The sequence below is a fragment of the Ascidiella aspersa genome, chromosome 8 (genome assembly GCF_963924565.1).
Source record: "Ascidiella aspersa chromosome 8, kaAscAspe10.2, whole genome shotgun sequence".
NCBI lineage: Eukaryota > Metazoa > Chordata > Ascidiacea > Phlebobranchia > Ascidiidae > Ascidiella > Ascidiella aspersa.
In genome coordinates this window covers 7,413,855-7,431,493 of record NC_139454.1, presented here as the reverse complement: position 1 = coordinate 7,431,493, position 17,639 = coordinate 7,413,855, and the positions used below count along the sequence as shown (strand labels likewise).

The 17,639-nt window shown below is 36.0% G+C and overlaps 2 protein-coding genes across 3 annotated transcripts; one reads left to right on the top strand and one right to left on the bottom strand.

The window, feature by feature from the left end:
- The first annotated feature begins 2,342 nt into the window (after positions 1–2,342).
- LOC146135597 (adenylyl cyclase-associated protein 1-like) lies at positions 2,343–12,823 on the top strand. 2 transcript variants are annotated; one of them, XM_083395146.1, is made up of 11 exons: positions 2,343–2,493; positions 3,248–3,342; positions 3,648–3,722; positions 4,561–4,793; positions 5,279–5,390; positions 6,963–7,140; positions 8,986–9,161; positions 9,767–9,890; positions 10,518–10,600; positions 11,040–11,189; positions 11,884–12,823. In XM_083395146.1, the coding sequence occupies exons 1-11, from the start codon at positions 2,379–2,381 to the stop codon at positions 11,971–11,973; spliced, it is 1,431 nt and encodes a 476-aa protein (XP_083251272.1). In that variant the 5' UTR covers positions 2,343–2,378; the 3' UTR covers positions 11,974–12,823. The 2 variants fall into 2 exon arrangements, with proteins under 2 accessions (XP_083251272.1, XP_083251271.1); XM_083395145.1 differs by lacking the exon at positions 6,963–7,140 and adding an exon at positions 5,801–6,071.
- A 1,591-nt stretch (positions 12,824–14,414) lies between these two features.
- LOC146135596 (multifunctional protein ADE2-like) lies at positions 14,415–17,639 on the bottom strand. Its single transcript, XM_083395415.1, has 5 exons — positions 17,186–17,639; positions 16,872–17,060; positions 16,426–16,545; positions 15,758–15,895; positions 14,415–15,226 (listed from the first exon to the last, which is right to left on the bottom strand). The coding sequence occupies exons 1-5, from the start codon at positions 17,561–17,563 to the stop codon at positions 14,636–14,638; spliced, it is 1,416 nt and encodes a 471-aa protein (XP_083251541.1). The 5' UTR covers positions 17,564–17,639; the 3' UTR covers positions 14,415–14,635.

Here is a 17,639-nt window from a genome sequence, read left to right as displayed (position 1 = left end):
GGCAACACTCGCTCGGAAAGTAATATCTGACCTTACAATCTTCTTCAAGCCATTTTAAATTTTCAGACGAGATTTAGCCTAATTTTTTTTTTGCGTAATAAGAACGCCTTACTTTACTTGGACGGTTATATTTCAACGCCAGTGACGGCCATCGGTTTCCATTTTTTCATGCTGCTTGTAAATACTGATGTAACGCCGATTATTACCGATACCTATGCTTAATGCGCACCGTTTTTCGCTGACATAATATATGGTGATTATAAAGATGGCTAAGCTCAATTGCAGTTTAGATCTTCGTGACTGGCAATATTACGTGGTACGTAAACTGTTTGAAATAGTTGAGTGTTAAAAACTTTGTGTTGTAAATCTAGAATGGAATATTTCTTCCCTGAAGCGGAGAAATATTTTACCTTAAACAGCCTCTGAAAGTTATTTGCTGCTACTTGGCAATCTGGAATCGGCCACTTCACACCACAACTCAAAATATTACATGCTCTTGTGCAAATATCCAAACCAGAGTGTTCATTAACAAAGTGCCTAATATAAGCTTCAAAGCTAACAAGTTTATACGTTGATTTATTATTTGTCACTCACGAAACGGAAAACAAAGAATGTCTTATGTTATATGCTACGATTGGTCGGTCGGTTACAGACGAGATCTAGATTCTAGGATAAAAAAAACTCCTTAAAAATGACACCTTATAGTATGGCATAAAAATATTTTATAGTATATTTTTCAGCCAAGGTCACAAAATTGCGTCATGCTGTGACGTAACAAACCTACGTCAAAACATGACGTCATAAAGTTAATGTAAGCGTCACCATAAGAAGTAATCTTAAACACTACCCAGTTCGTTATTCCTTTGGTTAAAGTTTTAGGATAGTCATAGCTTTCAATACAAAAGCATATATCACAAAGATGTTATCGATTTCGCGCAAATAAAAATTAGTTACGGCATACTAGAGCCGAAATCCAGAATCGCGAAAAACAGAAAAAAAGAAAAACTTGGCATCTTTTGTGCGAAGTCAACTCGAGGAAATTTTTTTAAATTATTTGGAAGGCTGATGTTAAACCTTGTTTTTTATTAAGCTTTGTTACTTAAAATCATAGACTTATAGCCATCAGGAGCGTAAACAATATTAAAAAAACTTGGAAAACCAGTGCCCCTGTTTGGTCATTTGGTCAACATCTGCTTTATACAACGTGTTTTGAACTATATAGCATTATCTTGGATATAAAAGTTTACTTAAAGTAACTCAGCTGACCTGCAATTAATGATTGAAATACTATTCAAGCCTTGTGTATTTGCATGTAAGACTGATACGTTGTTTTTGGTCATTTGGGGGTGAAAATTAGTTTCAGATCAACTGTTGAACCATGTCAGCAACATACCCTTTTGTTTAAAAATGGCAGCAGCGCAATTCGACCGTTTACCGTGCGTTTTCGACCGGCTGTTGACGGCATAAAAATTAGCGGCGTTAAAATGTGCGATTACGCATTGAGTGACGTCCTGACCAACGCCTCGTTTCTTAACGGTCGGAGGAGAGGCAGTAAACGCGGAAACAGGGAACAGGTGTGGCTAGAATCGTCTCGAAGTGACTGTTTTCTCTGTTTGTTTTTGATATATGTCGCGATGTCAGCTGTTGTCGCGGCTGTCTAGTTAATCAGGCGTTAAACAAGCGAAGTGCTAACTGGACAACTCGTGTTTACTTAAATTCAGGACAGTTAATAAAGGCATTTTCATTAAAGGATATTGTCAAACTGTTCCGTTCGGGTCAATACAAAAAGAAGACAGAGCAAGACACCAAGTAGTTTCAACATTATTTTCCCATATATTCAACAATTGTGTGTACTTAAATTAAATTTAGCTTTAACTGTCAATTTAATACAAAAAGCTCAATGTATTACGCAATGCGTATTAACTTATTTAGATAAGTTTGTTAGCAGTGAGTGTCTTCAATTCAAACAGTTTGAGAGATAAATTTCCGATAAAATAGCTGCTAATCTTATAGTTACATTATCTTCTAGATGCAAAACGTCCTATTATATTCTATTTTAAAAAAATCCCGCAAATTCTATTTATAACCTATTGTATTTATTGTTTTTTTAACTTGATTTGTTAGATACAGAAGTTAGTCGTTTAATGCTGATCAATTTTCCGATTTTAAACTTTGCTAGCAAATAGTATCAACCTATGCAGTATACCAACTAATAGGGGAAATATGGCAAGTTAAGTTGATCTGCTACACTTTTCAGACGAGCCAGTATGTTAGCTAAATAAGACATTTTAACAGGAATACTTAAAAAAAGAAATACTACTATTTTATTGTTTTTCAGACATTTTTTTTTGTAGATTTGTTAAATTTTTCCATAAATAATGAGTTCGACCGTGGAGCTTTCAGGATTGATAAATCGTTTGGAAGCCGTCGTGAATAGACTTGAAAAAACTGGTGGTTCAGGAGGTTCTGGTGGTGGGGATTCTGCTGCTGTTGGTATGAATTCATCGTTTTTTTGTTATATTTTTAATAAAGAATTATGTAACATATTACAAAATGTTTGGCACAATGTTGTTACTGTTTACCATAAATGTAGTAATTTTCACTAAATGCGTGCGATTTCAGGAACAAAACAATCATGAAACATTTAGTTATACATAAAACTAAATCTTAGCGAAATATACAAACCAATCACAGTAAACTATTAGGTTAAAGCCAAATTTTAGCTCGACTTCCAGTTATTATATACGAATAACCTCAACCAAGTTCAATTACAGGCTTTTGATAAAAAATTGGTGTATAATTATACTATTCAGATTTTTCTTTTGAAACTATTTGCTTTACCATTATGGTTTATTATTTATGTTACCACTTACCACAGGGTTGGAATGGTCTTTGAAAGTCTTTCAAACTCTTTATTGATTTAGGTATTGAAAAGTTTTAAAAACCCTTATGATTTTCCACACGTATTTGAATAGTTTTTTAATTTAGTTTATGTGCAGCTTAAGTTATATGTCAAAAACGTGTCGTTTACAACAATTTTGTAATTGTTTGTTATTTTGACGGTTGGATTTTTACTGTTTTTTTTAATTATATTTAAAAAACGTAAGCGCTCCAAGTTTAGGTTTCTGAATGTCTTTGATTTTTTAAAAGTTGTGTGACAACCCTGTGGTACAATTATATATAGATGAATGTTATCTAAATTAGTTTTGCAATTTTTTTTAACTGAAACCGTTTTTTTATTTCGCAGCACAATATGTTGAAGATTTCAATAATTTCATTACTGATGCAGTGGATCCTTATGTGGCAGCATCAGCAGCCCTTGGCGGTGCTATTGATGGCCAGGTCAGAAAACTTAAGCATTAAAACTTCTGTAAAACAATATTGGCAATTAGCAACAAGGTTAATGTTTTTTGTGAAAATTTTAAATCAGGTATCAACATTTATGTTTGTCCCAGTTATGAGTTACTTTTTACAACAGTGTAATAATTTGCATAATGTTAATTTTAGAAATTCTTTCTAATTTATATTTATCTAATAATAAAGAAACTTGTATAACATTAAGTTGATAAATTAACATTACTTTATTTTTACTGTTTATACCCCTTTTTAATTGTATTCATTTTTTTATTACATTTTCTTAAATTCAGGCCAAAAATCTCAAGGCAGTGTGTGATGAGCAAACTAAGTTTCTTGTGATTGCTTCCAAGTGCTCCCAGCCAAAGGTATTTTTTTAATGTTTGAAATAAACCAAAGGCGACCTATTTGCTTAACAAAAAAGTTAAACCTGACATGTGTAGCCTCTGAAACATTTTTAAACTTCCTACATAACCTTTGTTGAGAAAAACGTAGCCTTTATATTCACAATCTGGTCTTTTTAGTTTTTAAAGAATTTTAAACCTTAATATTATTTGGTTTACTCTAGGTATGCAATGTGTCAGATGCAACATGCAATGTATACTAACTTACTAATATATATATAGCACTGATGATTGCATTTAAATAACAAACAAATTAATTTTATCTTTTGGCAATTGTCTATAAATATCACTTTTCCATAGGTTTTTGTCTACCAACAATACAATTTTATAAAAAGTAAAACTATATCACCAACCTTATTTTGATATAGGCTTAAATAGTATGTTAAAATCTCCACTTGAATGTTATTTTTCTTTACTTGCTGCCTGGAGAACGCTGACAAGTACCTAACCCCGTAACCCATTGTAATATTTTAGTTAAATACGACCAAATATTGAGAAAAGAATAAATATTCAACCAGAAACTTGTAATAAAGCACTTATGTGAAACCATGTTAAAGTGCAGTTTCATAAAATCATGGCCTTTCTTTCAATTAATGTAAAACCATTGAAGTATTTTTCTGTGGCTTCGTTAGCTTTATTGTTTCCTAATATTTGTGCAAATCCATTTTTTTTTTCAATTAATTGAAGTTAAAATTGTAAGAAAGAACAAAGTAAAGAATTGTTGCCTTGATTTAATTGTAGCTTAAGTGTATTTTAATCACATCCAACAGTCTCTATGCTGAATCCAATTTTTTTTTTTCAGGACCAGGCAGTTTTAGGCAAGCTTATGGCTGCAATGAGTAAACTAATGGGAGAGTTTGAGGATTTCAGGAAAAAGATGACAAACGACGAAAAGAACCATGTCCTAGCGGTTTGTGAGGGCTATCCTGTTTTTGGCTGGGTAGGTTACCCTAAAACGCCAATGAAGCATGTTGAGGAGTGTCGTGAATCTGTCAAGTTCTACACCAACAAGGTTTTGATGGCAACCAAAAATGGGTAAGCCTATTGCTAAATGTGTTCTATACCTAATCACTGCCCTTTTTTAAGCTCATACATATGATTGAGGACTTTTGAACTAAAAAATCGATTAAAAAATCCCTTCCCACTTTTTTGCTTTTAAGTAGTCTATAGATAGGTGGTTTTGAAATTATTTTTATTGTTTAAATTCTATCCACACTGTTTATAAATATTTGAATTGAACTAGTAGCAACATACTATCTACTTAGAACCACAGTTGTAAACTGTCTTGTACATTAAAAAAATCAATTTTAACTAGTTGATGCTTTTTAGCTCTGGTAACTTGACAATATAACAACTGAGTTAGTAAGAGCTCAAAATATCTTCGCTTTCTTTAAATTAGTGCTATGCAAAAATATGCCAAATGTTTCCAACTGTGGGGTATTTCTTCTAAATCTGTGTGATAAAACATTTATGGATTATATACAATACAAACGATGCTCAAATTTTAACCGATTTTACAGGGACAAAAAAGCTGAGCACAAGGCATGGGTAGACTCATTCATTAACATATTCGATTCGCTTCACGGCTACATCAAGGAACACCACAGAACTGGTCTGAGCTGGAATGCATCGGTATGTTAAGTCTCTTTCAAAATTGAATGCCAATTGACAACACGCTTCAAGTTTTCAATTGCCCTCTTGTTTCATTGTTAACTTGTTGCACAAAAATGGATACGTTAAGATAAAATTACCTAAATTTGTGCGTTTAAAATAGTATTGCTTGCTTGTTTGTAGAACATATTGATAATATTTAAAATAACATCGTAAAAATGACAAAAAATTGTACATTTAAATACGATTGCTTTAGGCCATGTTCACAACATTTAAAAAAAGTACACAAATTTAAAAGGCATCCTTTTCTCTGTGACCGTTTTTCAAGTTTTCTCATTTTGCTTCTCTGTATTTATGCTCTCTTACTTTTTTCTCCCTCATATTCTGCCTAAACTTTCTTTTCCAACTCCTCGCAATTTCTCTTTCTACAGGAAACGCATCCTCAGTCCCCGTCTTCTTCCCCCAAACCCCAGCCTCCCCCCAAACCAGAACACCTTAAACGCGACCCCAATTTTCCTCCACCCCCACCGCCCCTTTCGGCCACCCACCTCGGCCAGGCGCCCCCTGGGTCAGTGGGTAATATTCCGCCACCCCCTCCCCCGGGCATTTTGCCCCCCGCCGGAATCGACTTCTCCAAAGCGGACGCCGCCCCACTGGCGCTCTTTGCTGAAATTAACACCAAGGGTTTGGGAATCGCAGGCGGTATGTTAAGGATACGTGAAAACAATACACGACACCACGGCATGGTGTTTATCGAATGTGCACGCAGACCAATGCATGAACAGCTGCCCAACGTCGTTTACCTGTTTTTTAGCTTACTCTTTGACGGTTCGTTGACCAGCTGTGCCCAGTTATCTTGCTTTTACAGCCAAACCAATTGTCCACTATCGCAAAAACACGGTATAGAGGTGGAGAGGTTATTAATATGCTGTTTCTCCCTAATACAACCAACTAAAACCTAAAAAGCCCCGAAGCAATTTAGTTACCGTAAGATATTAATTTGTCTCTCATAACATTATTAGTAAAACACCCTGTATATCGAGCGTGATACGTTCTGAACAAATAAGTTGCTGTTAATAGATGGACAAAGTGAATTCTGCAACGGTAAAGTTTTTGCTACCGTCGATGATAGTTGTAGCGTTCGCCACAAAAGTGGTGTTTTTTTCTTTATACCGTAAAGTTTTGGTTTGCCCAGGATTGTAATACAAGCAAGTTCGCCAGGTGTTCAATTTGTAGCATTGACAGAGCAATGGGCCGATTTGAATTTAAAACTCAACAGCTAACGAGTTGTTTGTTGCTAAAATAAAAAAAATACGTGCGCAGCATAATAAAATGAAAGCTGACAGACTGATTAGTTTGAAATACATCGCAAAGTCCAAACCATGCTCAACCGTAAGTTTATGTCGGAAGAGACCAAAATCAGTTTTTGTCGGGTAGAGGTGATTTCCAAAACATATTCTATGACTTTCCAAAAAATCCTTGCTATCTCTACTTTTTTCTTTACCTTTGCCTACGTTTCACCGACTCTCAATATTTCTCAATAGACAATTCCGACGGAAAACTTTAGGCTTACAAAAATCCGAAACCGTTTAGGCTCCAGAGGCGACTGCAAACAGTTGCGGGGGTGCCCCTGCAGTCCCACCGCCCCCACCCCAGGGAGTTCCCCCTCCCCCACCCCCTGGGGCCAGTATGCCAGCCCCTGCTCCGGCCGGCCCCTCTCCGATGAACGCCTTGTTTAATGACCTGAAAAAAGGAACCGACATTACGAAGGGTAACTATTACATATGTACCTTTTAAACTAGGAAACGCTGAGTTTGTAGGATTTTTTTTCTAATCAGTTAAGTTTGGTAATATTGGGTTGTTGTCTATTTGCTGCCTTGTCGATATTAACCTATATTGATGTCTTGTGAACAAGGAAAAAGTTTGTAGGACCTTAATCTAATTAATAAAGTTAGTTAATATTTGTTGTTGAACTTACGGTTTGTTTGTATGAACTGCTTCCAATTTTCGGATTGTTCACAAGAATTCAGCAAAAAATATGAAATTAACTCAAGGAATAACTTTTTTCGTGTCTATATGCTTTTTTGTCGGTATTAACCTACAAATCTTTTGAATTGAACGCTTTCTTAATACGTAGGAATTATTGGCACGAACTACAGTTAAACTATTGTCTGTGTATATCAAACAGTCGTGTGCTTGTGTTTTTTAATGCTGTATCGATAAAGGTTGCGTGCACCCTGCATGATTTCAACTTCTGCGTTTATGCTTCAACATTTTCGTTTTGCATGTGTTGTGCAAATCGAAATAGACCGTGTGTTGTGTGATTGGCGTACATTTCCGAGGCGTAACACACCACAAACAATTCCTTACGTAGATCACTTCTTTACCTGCATGCCCTATTCGAGTTTCGCCACCCTATCTGGGCAAAGTGGTTCAAGCTATGTGTTTAAAAAATGCCGTATTAAAACAATTTATAAACTTTTTTATTTATGCTGACCACATCATTTTTTATAATTTTTGTTTAAAACATAACTTTAGGTCTTAAGTCTTCAAATTTTATTGACTTTATTTATAAAAATGCGTGGCAACCCTCATGTGTTAGACTTATCATTCAAAATGAATCCCCCACAGGGCCACACAGATAACTTATCACTTGCCTGCCCTATTCACTTGTAAAAAACGCGACCATATTTGGAAGTATTGGATCTATTTGTAAGGCGTAAACACTACAACCTTACGTATTCAGTTGTTTACTCACCTGCCCTATTCGAGACACCCTTGTTAGATCCGACACCATATTTGGTCCAAGTAACACGTTTAACTGGCTTTAAGAACACGGAAGTGTACATTAACTAAATAGAGCGGTTCAAATGGCGTCACAGACTTTCAGACTTGCCCAACAAAGCAACAAACCTTTTAACGACCTCCGCCTGCGAAACTAATCTCGTGTGAGTCAACAGCGAAACCGTTAAGGCATCAATATTGTATGTCTCGGATTTGCGTTTACTCCTAATGTGAAAAGCAACCTCGACGACATCAAATGACAAATAACTGCAAATCTAGAGCACTTAACCATTTCAACAAAAAATGTATATCTAAAGTTTGGAATATGTCATCTTAAACCATCGGGCGAACTAAAAAAGGAAAACATGTTTGACAAATACGGGTTGCCTTATGACGGTTAACTAAAGATTAGGAAAACATTTAACCTAACTAACGTTACATCATGAGTAATGGGCGTCGCAAAATGAGAAAAGTCTCTACTGAACAAGCAAAACCATTTGACAATCTATGATGTGTCACCTATGAAGAGAAAAAGTAGGCAAATCCATGTGGCTCGTATAGGTCTCCATGTATATACCGTATAAATAAAAATTGACAGAAACTAGTGTAATTTTAACTTCCTTAAATTAACAAGAGAAAACACAGAATCCGCTCACAGTAACATCGTCGCCTTCAAACGTAAAACTGGTAATAAAGCTAAAAAATGCACATATAGTAGAAGTACAGCGTCCGCCACAGCTACAGTAAAATCTATAGTTGCGAAATACAAAGGAGCCAATGAAAAGCCACAAATAAATAAGCATACATATGCAACCTTGTGACGTTGCTTCAGGCCTCAAGAAGGTGTCGAACGACATGAAAACGCACAAGAACCCAGATCTTCGCAAGCACTCTGCCGTTCCTTACAAGGCCAGCTCAAGCCCAGGGTTCAAGCCAGTCACCGCCGGCAAACCCAAGCCTGCCAAGAAGCCGCCACAGCTTGCACTGCACGGCAAAAAATGGATCGTTGTAAGTACTTAGATACGTTCTCTGTTTTTTTCCGATACCCTAGTTTGTAGGGAAAGATAGACTTTTTATCCGAAACCAAATGATGCCATTACTATGATCAAATGAGCAAAATTGATAAAATTGCGAAGGTCTAAGCTTTAGTGTGAAAAGCTTTGATTGTTGATTTAGTATGTTTTTCTATTGACAAGTTTTTTACGGTAGAATACGTCGCATTTGAAACGCCAACCTTTGTTGAGAAGCGAAAGAAAATTGTTTTTCTACCGGCACCGCTACCATTTGAATAGTGTACGAATTACAGTACTACGTTTTGGTAAAAAGTATTGACTCTCTAATCTGATATTGGCCTTTTCAGATAAAAATGTCTTTTTTCAAAACCAATATGAAGCACTTCATTTTTGGAATAAAGCAAGATATTCAAAAACATAGTAATTTAATTACAAAGGATAATCATTAACTAAAAAATTAACATTTATACAAATCTAACGCCTAGTCCATAGGCATGAAGTAAGATAAAAGAAGCTAGGAATTATGCGCGGGGACGCACCGATTTACTTATTATAATGCCCTTACATTTTACTCTTTACACGACGTTGATTTTTACACAGGAACACCAAGAGAATGCAAGTGCACTGGTCATTGAGGGAACAGAGATGTCGCATACTGTTTACATCTACAATTGTGTTAAGAGTACTTTGACAGTCAAAGGAAAAATCAACTCGATTGTTTTGGGTAGGTGTCGCAAAAGCCCATGAACATTTGTTTATTTTAAGATAACCTAATGTCAAAAATACGTTTTTTTAGTTTTTTTTTTTTTTTCACTACGAAAAATATGAATTTTATGTTGTCACATGAAATTGTTTTGCCAATTATGTATTTTTTGCCCATTCCAATTCTGCGTTCCTATCTTATTAGTAGTATGTTTACAATACATGCACACTCAGACTACCAAGCAAAGCTATTATGTTTTTTTTTGTGAAATCCACTCTTCTACAACTGCTACTCCTGTCCAAACTCACACGTATATTTATATCAAATTATCATACAATAAATTATAACTGCCAACCAGGCTTGTAGAATCTTGTCAACCTTCTGGTGACAAGCATTTTGGGCCTAAATTCTTCGTTTTGGGGTTTAGTCTCTAAAGTCAAATGCTGTGTTCGCCTACTAACGAATGTATAAGTGGTGTCAGAAGTTTTGCCAATTTCTATGGTTTTCTGGCTGATTATTCTCCGGCCGACATAGCCTCCAAGTCGCCATCATTCTTCTATAGTGCTGCCAACTATACCAAACTATAGACGAAACAAAAAAATGTAAAAACAAACCTATAGTTTCGCCACTTACAATTTTTATCTACAGACAACTGCAAGAAGATGGGCGTTGTTTTTGAGTCCGTGGTCTCCGGCATCGAAATCATCAACTGCCAGTCGGCTACTGTCCAGGTAAACAAAAAACATTTAAGGCCCTATTTTTTTTAACTATTCTTACTATAAAAAAATAGGCACTTGTATTTTGTACTTACGTTTTGTTTATCCTTGCTGGCTTAAAGATTTTCTCAAAATTCAAGAAGCTGATTAAGTTTCTTTTTTTGAGTGATAGATGCAGAGTCATTTTATTTTGTGAGATTAGAGAAACATAACTTGATGACCATTTTGGTCATCAATTCAACCTTCCCTTGAAAATTGACAACATTTCTAACAATCCAATAAAGTGTTGCTTTGGATTTTTTTTTTTTTTTAATTTTTTTTTTTTTTATGGAAAATATTAGGTTTGTTTTCGAGATTACAAGCACTTTTTTTCAGTAATAAATCACGTTTTTTTTTTCAAGAGCGAATTTTTTATTTTTCCTAGTCTCAAGTGACAATTTTTCAATTTTTCCAGTGTCAAGGCACGATGCCGTGCGCTTCTATCGACAAGACCGACGGATGTCTCATTTACCTGAGCAGCGAGTGCTTGGACTGCGAGATCGTTTGCGCCAAGTCATCCGAAATGAACATATCGGTCCCGAAAAACGACGGAAGCGGCGAATTCGTAAGTGCTCATAGAGCAGGGCCCGAAAGCCACGGGATTACGCGATCACTGTTTAATCACAGTTTTTTAAAACGTGGGTTGGTTTTCTCTTAAACGTACTTGGGTGTTTTACTGAGAAATGGCTGTAAAAGTTTGGAGCATGATGGATGGGGTTGTACTTGACTTAAAATGAATATCACAGCCCATACAGAAGTAGTTATATAGCGAGTATTTTTTTATTCACTTTCGACATCAACTATATTCAGGCTGTTTCGTTTTGGATATTTAGAGAGGCGACTGACACGCTAACCTTTCTGTCAGGTTATTCAAACATGGCCTTTGACATACAATACTTTGTTACACCACTTTAAATGGAAACATACTTTCTTCTTTTCAAAGACAAATAATAGCCGAAAACGTAAACCAAATATCTTATAATCGTTTATTTTTAGCCAGTTGTTCAACCCAGCCTATTTAAATTATTTGTCTTTTAGTTTAGTTTTTTCATACGGGTTGTTTGCCAAATTTAAGATTGCCAAATTCCCCCCAAACGCATTTTTAGAAGGCTAAAATGACAGACATATTGCAAATGCCAATTTACTTTAAAAGTTAGCCATTGGTGTTACGCGCCGCCTCCAAAAAAGGCTGGGCCAAATTACGATAGAAAACAAAAACACTCGAAAAAAAATGTTGATGTCATCGATTTGATTGACAGGACGAACACCCTCTTCCGGAGCAGTTTCGCATTCGATACAACAAAGACCAGAAGAAGATTACTTCGGAGGCAGCCGATTCCCTCGGATAACTTTTGCCTTTTTTCTGATGGCTGCTCTCCCCCCAACACAATCATGCAACATAATTTTCCATCGAAACACGTAATCAAGGAAAAGCTATCGTTCGCTGTTTTTGCAAACCTATTTTTTTTGTTAGTTTTGACAGTTACACCTGACATTTATTTTGGCAGTATAGTTCTTTGCATGAAATGCATAGGCACATTGATTTAAACGAAGCTCAAACGTCGTTTTTTATGTAAAAAAAAGCTTTAGTATATATTTCAAACATCTATCTATTACAGTGGTTCCCAGCCTTCTATAACTTACAGCACCCCAAAAAACTATGAGAAAAATGTAATTAGATTTAATGTACTCTAAATGTCAAAAAGAGTTAAATCAAGAGGCTTTCAAATAGAGCAAAAATTAGACTAAAAAATATTTTTGCAGAACCTCTCTGCGCACGCTTAAGCATTAGGACAGGTTTGGGAACCACTATTTATTTTCTGAAGAATTGTTTGCTTTTTTAATCCGCTGTATACAGATGATTATAATGTGCATGGTGTCCTGCGTGTGTTATGCACTTACCGCGACCGCCGAGAAGTTGCTGAAATTATCGCGCTCTTTTCAATCTCAGAACTAACGCAGACGTCTCCAGTTAACACCAACAATCGACCATGACTGTGTGCCTTACTCGCTTGTCGCAAAACCTAGTGCAACGCTTTGACATTTCTGCAAGCCATTTCAACCTAATTTCTAGCAAATTGCGCTATTCTTTTTGGCATGTGACGCCTGAATGGACACAGCCCTTGTGTAGATATAACTTCAATAAACAGGTTTTGGCGCAATCCTATCTTGTACACAGAATAAAATAAGCTATTTTGAGCTATTGCCGTTTATTACTTGTTAAAAACTTATAAGACTCAAAATTTCCCAAATTGTTTGACAATTTGGAAAAAAATATTTTGGACGGTAAAAGACGTAGATTAAATTTAAAAATTAAGGTACCAAAGCACAACTCGATTTTAGTAGTTTTTTTTACTTCAAGATATTGACTTTTATAAAAAAAAAAATAAGTTCACACAGACTTTTAAAGTATTTGTAGTTAGTGTTTAATGTCCCTGATTAAACCCGTCTTCGCCTACAATCAGGGGTGAAAGAAGAAATTTCTTACTGAAAAAGATGAAAATATTTGTTTAATAACACGCATGACTAATTTTTCGACATGACGTCACAGCGGGACGTCTAAAACAAGTAACCTCAGAAAAACTGGGGTTATTTTGTTCAAAGTAATGCATGAACATGCAACTGAAATCTTAGTTTAAATACATTGAAGGAGGCGACGAAAGTTCTGGTGGGAAAAGTACATGACCTGGTACAAATAAAACATTTGTAGCGGTACGGTCTAACTGCAAAAATCTTTAGGATACTAATGTCTGAGACTTTGTAATTTATAACCAAATGACGCCATTTCTCAATTAAGCAAGATCGATAAAATTGAAACGTACAAAGGTATCTTCCAGGGCTTTAGGCCAAATATGCTGTAGAGTCAAAAAGAGTCCAAGTTACCTCCAGTTTTAACCCTACTTATTGATAAATTTATGTTTCAATGAAGAATCGCTGAGTTTGAACGCAAAGCATCGTTAAAATTTGCATATTTATTTATTATCGGATCAGCACCGATACCACTACCACCTCTAGTATCGAACGAGTACCAGTATTGCCACTTGGCATCGAGTATCGGCTTTGATTTGAGATTATCGAAAATCCCTAATTACTATGCTGGAACAAACAAAAAATTATTGATTTAAAACACTCAACGATAATTGGGCCAAAAATTGAAGTTAAATTAAGTTGTTAACTATGGCTGAATTTACCTTTCAAGGTAAAAATTGCATGGCAAATCATGGTTGAAATACCAATATTAATTTTGGGAATCTTGTATCGGACGAGTACCGATACTAGCTGCCGGTTCTCAACCAGTGGGCCATGGGAACATTTTGAGTGGGCCACAGACCAAATTTATAAAGCTAGATTTAATCAAGAATTACGATTTATTTGTGTCACTACACTTAATTTTGCAGAAATAATGGCTTGGGAAGGAATGTAAATTTATTGTTCAACAGCTAGTATCTCACTAATGCACGGTTCAAGAAATAATCTGGTTTGAAACATGTTGTGCTGTTTTTTTGTTTGAAACCTATTTCATAGTTGTTTTTTTCATAAAAATTTATTGGGACACATCGTTTTTGTGCAAGAAAAATGGGCCACGAAAGAAAAAAGTTGAGAACCACTGGCTTCGATATCATCGGACATCCTCACTTAAGGAAACTAAAATTGACTTAAAAGTGTGGCGTACTTCGGAAAGATAAAAATGGTGACTTATCTTGTTTTTAGCAGATTTTTCCAAATAGTTCGGAAATTGAGAACAATACAAAATCACCCTCTGAATAATACTTTCGACAGTTTATTTGGCATTGTACAGTGTTAAGAGACTAGGTTCCATACACTAAGTAAATCAGCAACAACGTAAAGTACTTACAAAATCAACGTCAAAAGACTGTCTCGTGTGAGAAGTCGTCAAAATCAGTTCAAACAACAAAATAACAAAAAATTGCAGCGGCAGCGAAGTAACTGAAATGTACAATTACACAATTTTTAGGGTTTGCACAAAAAAAACCTAAGACGTGACACTCTTCAGCACAATTCGTCATTCGACTGCATCAAAGTAATCCAATTGTTGAGCTGAAGACTGCGTATCTTGCCCCAAATTGAAAAGTTGTTCTGGGCCAGGATTTGCCCTGCTGCCAGCGCGGCCGCGTCGGGACTGAGCACAGTGGCACAACCAAGTCCGGAAGGCAGTCGAAGAGAGGACCAGAGGTCAGACGATCCCCACTGGGCGGACATAGGCGGGCAGTTGATAACCGGGAGAACAGTGTTCCCGCTAAGCACTGGGCCCAAACCGTTACTGCGTCCAGCGACCGCTATTATAGCGGTTGGAACGCTAACAGCCTGGCCTTCAATCCGAGCTAGCCACTTCAGGGTTGCGTCTGTCGACTTGTGGGCGGAGGAAACGTGCAGGTCGCATTGCATGCCCAGTTTCTCGCAGGCCGATTTGATCTTATTGCAGTGTTCTTTGTCGCTGGCCGATCCCATGACGATTTTCACTTGACCGTTGTTGGTCTGGCAGAAATCGGAAAGGTCGTGGAGCTGATCGGAGACCCATTTGTAGTTCTCTTTCAGGCTCTTCATGTCGCTGGCCGTGATCTGTTTTAGGTTTCTGTAGACCTGCGTTAATAGCAACATTAATAGCTATCCAACAACCTTTTTCTATTAAAATAGCGATGTTAAATATTTGAGATACAGAGTGGTTTTCTAAATATTTGTTAGTTAACCAAAAAGTTTAAAACTTGGAATTGGCTGTTTGTGTTTGGATGATAAATGATCTTGGGGGAATACAGCAACAATAGAACAAAAAATGGGTTAACAGTATTAACTAAAAACTGGCTTATTGAATCAACAGTAAACCTTGATAATTTGGATTTAAGAAAGTATATTTAATCTTTAACATGCTCATTAAATCAATATCACTTTTCAAAAGTATTGGGGGGGGGGGGCATAATAGCCACATAAACAAGTCTCCATTAACACAACATACACGTTCTTGACCAAACTGCTGGTTCTGGTCAAAACATACTTCATTCCCCCTGAAACTGCAACATGTCCCAAAAAAGGGTTTACAGTAAGAAATTTGGTACATTCAATTTTGTTTACTATCACAACAATCAGTTTTCTAAACTTAAATCAGCGATAACTTACCTGTTTGTCTTTCATTTGTGTTTTGTCACCCTTTGGCCAAATTCTCCAGGAGTCATTGTCAATTACATCGGCCAACACAATTTCTTTTGTGTCCTCTCTCACCCCGAACTCAATCTTCATATCAACCAAGCTTACATCCTGCACAGGATACAGTTTAACATTTATATATTAGGTCTTTAGTGTCAATGAAAGAAAGCAATTTCTTAAATTGACAATACCAATTTTTATTTTTATTTACCCTAGAAAACAATACTTTGTCAGAAAATGACCCACAGTTCAATAAAGTTGGTTGGTTATAAACAATTTTGTTTACCTGAATATGACAAACAATTTTTTTCTGATAAGAATTTTTGTTTGGATAATACCAGTGTTGTAAACCAGTCATTTGGAATAACTAAAGCTGGATCCCAATTTCTAGTCAAGTCATTTGCATCAAAACAAAAAGTTAAATTATAAAAACTGGTAAACTTAGTCGATTTTGAATGATATTTTGATTCGCAGATATTTGTTTTGTTTATAAAACTAATAAAATTTTACCAAAAATTATTTAAAACACCTAAGTCTACGTCAAGTTATTTGATTGAATGACTTAAATCAAGTCAAGTAATTTTGCCGATAAGCCTGAAGTCAAGTCAATCTATTAAATCATTACCACACTAAAAAACTACCTTGATATTCCAAGCTCTTTCCAATATCTCAAAAATAGCCACAGTCATCTTCTCCATTATGTCGATCTTATCGGGTGTAATAGTGACGCCGCCACATTCCAGCTTTGCTTCTTCCAAAACCTTATGAAAAATAGTAAATAAACAGACTTTTAACGTCAGTTCCAGCTCTACAAGTGCAATGCTTTAGGAAGTTTAAATTAACTATTTGCTATGAATTCTGCTAACAAAATTTCAACTAGAACCATCTTAAATCAAACCTATCTTTACACCCATACACTGAGGAGACACTCTCCTCATTGCTCAAACTAAACAAATGTAATAAGTAACAACTAATTTGATTGCCCCAAAAAGTTGTGTTGTCTAACTTTTGTGTGTCATTTCAATTGAATGTATTTTTACACAATAAACATCAGCATGATATCTTTAGTTTTACCACAAAAGTGTACCTCTCTGCTCCACTGTGGGTCATCGTTTTCATCATCTTTGTAGAATGTTTCCATTTTTGGAGGATAGAATCGGTATCCCTCCTGCACCCCTTTGTGCCTTCGCAAAAAAGATCCGGTAGCTATTCGCCGTGCTACCCATTCAATTGGGATCATGTTGCATTTCCAGGCCAAAAATGACTGTGGACTGACCTTGAAAGTAGATTATAAAAATGAAAAAAAATACTGTCTAGAAAATTATGCCCCGGAATTTTGAAAGTTTGGCACCTATGCCTATATTATATATATATTATAATCCTCACACGCTCAAAGTTTACCGATTTTATGTAGGCTGTTTTCACACCAGCAACACTCAGAATCTCCATCACTGAGCCATTGGTTGCTGTTGAAAGAGTTGCTTTGCCTTCCATGTCAGTTTTCTTGGCTCCATTATGAGCTGTTATGATGTCTTTAGAGACAATCAGGCAGCGGCCTGGAACCTTCGACTTAATGTCATAGATGATTTTTGTTTTTCCTTGGTTCACCATCTTACCCATGGTGAAGGCATCGTCGCACAATTTCTTTCCACCGCTTAGCTCAAACTGAGTTGTTGGACCCCCGTTTGATTCCATCATCAAACCTTCAGCGGCAGCTTTCGGGTATTTGCAAACTGGGCCTTCATTGCCGTTAGTTGGGAGTTTGTGGGTAGTTGCCATTATTTTCTATTTTATTAGAGGTAAGAAGCCAATTGTTAAACAAAAACTAAGCAAAGTAATACTTAGAAAACTGATA

Excerpts from the sequence above, each read along its gene's own strand:
- LOC146135596 (XM_083395415.1), bottom strand. The coding sequence starts at position 17,563 with ATGGCAACTACCCACAAACTCCCAACTAACGGCAATGAAGGCCCAGTT. Across the intron at positions 15,896-16,425 it reads AAAGAGCTTGGAATATCAAG|GATGTAAGCTTGGTTGATAT; the intron begins GTAGTTTTTTAG and ends TATCCTGTGCAG. Across the intron at positions 15,227-15,757 it reads CACAAATGAAAGACAAACAG|GTCTACAGAAACCTAAAACA; the intron begins GTAAGTTATCGC and ends CTATTAACGCAG.
- LOC146135597 (XM_083395145.1), top strand. The coding sequence starts at position 2,379 with ATGAGTTCGACCGTGGAGCTTTCAGGATTGATAAATCGTTTGGAAGCC. Across the intron at positions 3,723-4,560 it reads CCAAGTGCTCCCAGCCAAAG|GACCAGGCAGTTTTAGGCAA; the intron begins GTATTTTTTTAA and ends TTTTTTTTTCAG. Across the intron at positions 10,601-11,039 it reads GCCAGTCGGCTACTGTCCAG|TGTCAAGGCACGATGCCGTG; the intron begins GTAAACAAAAAA and ends CAATTTTTCCAG.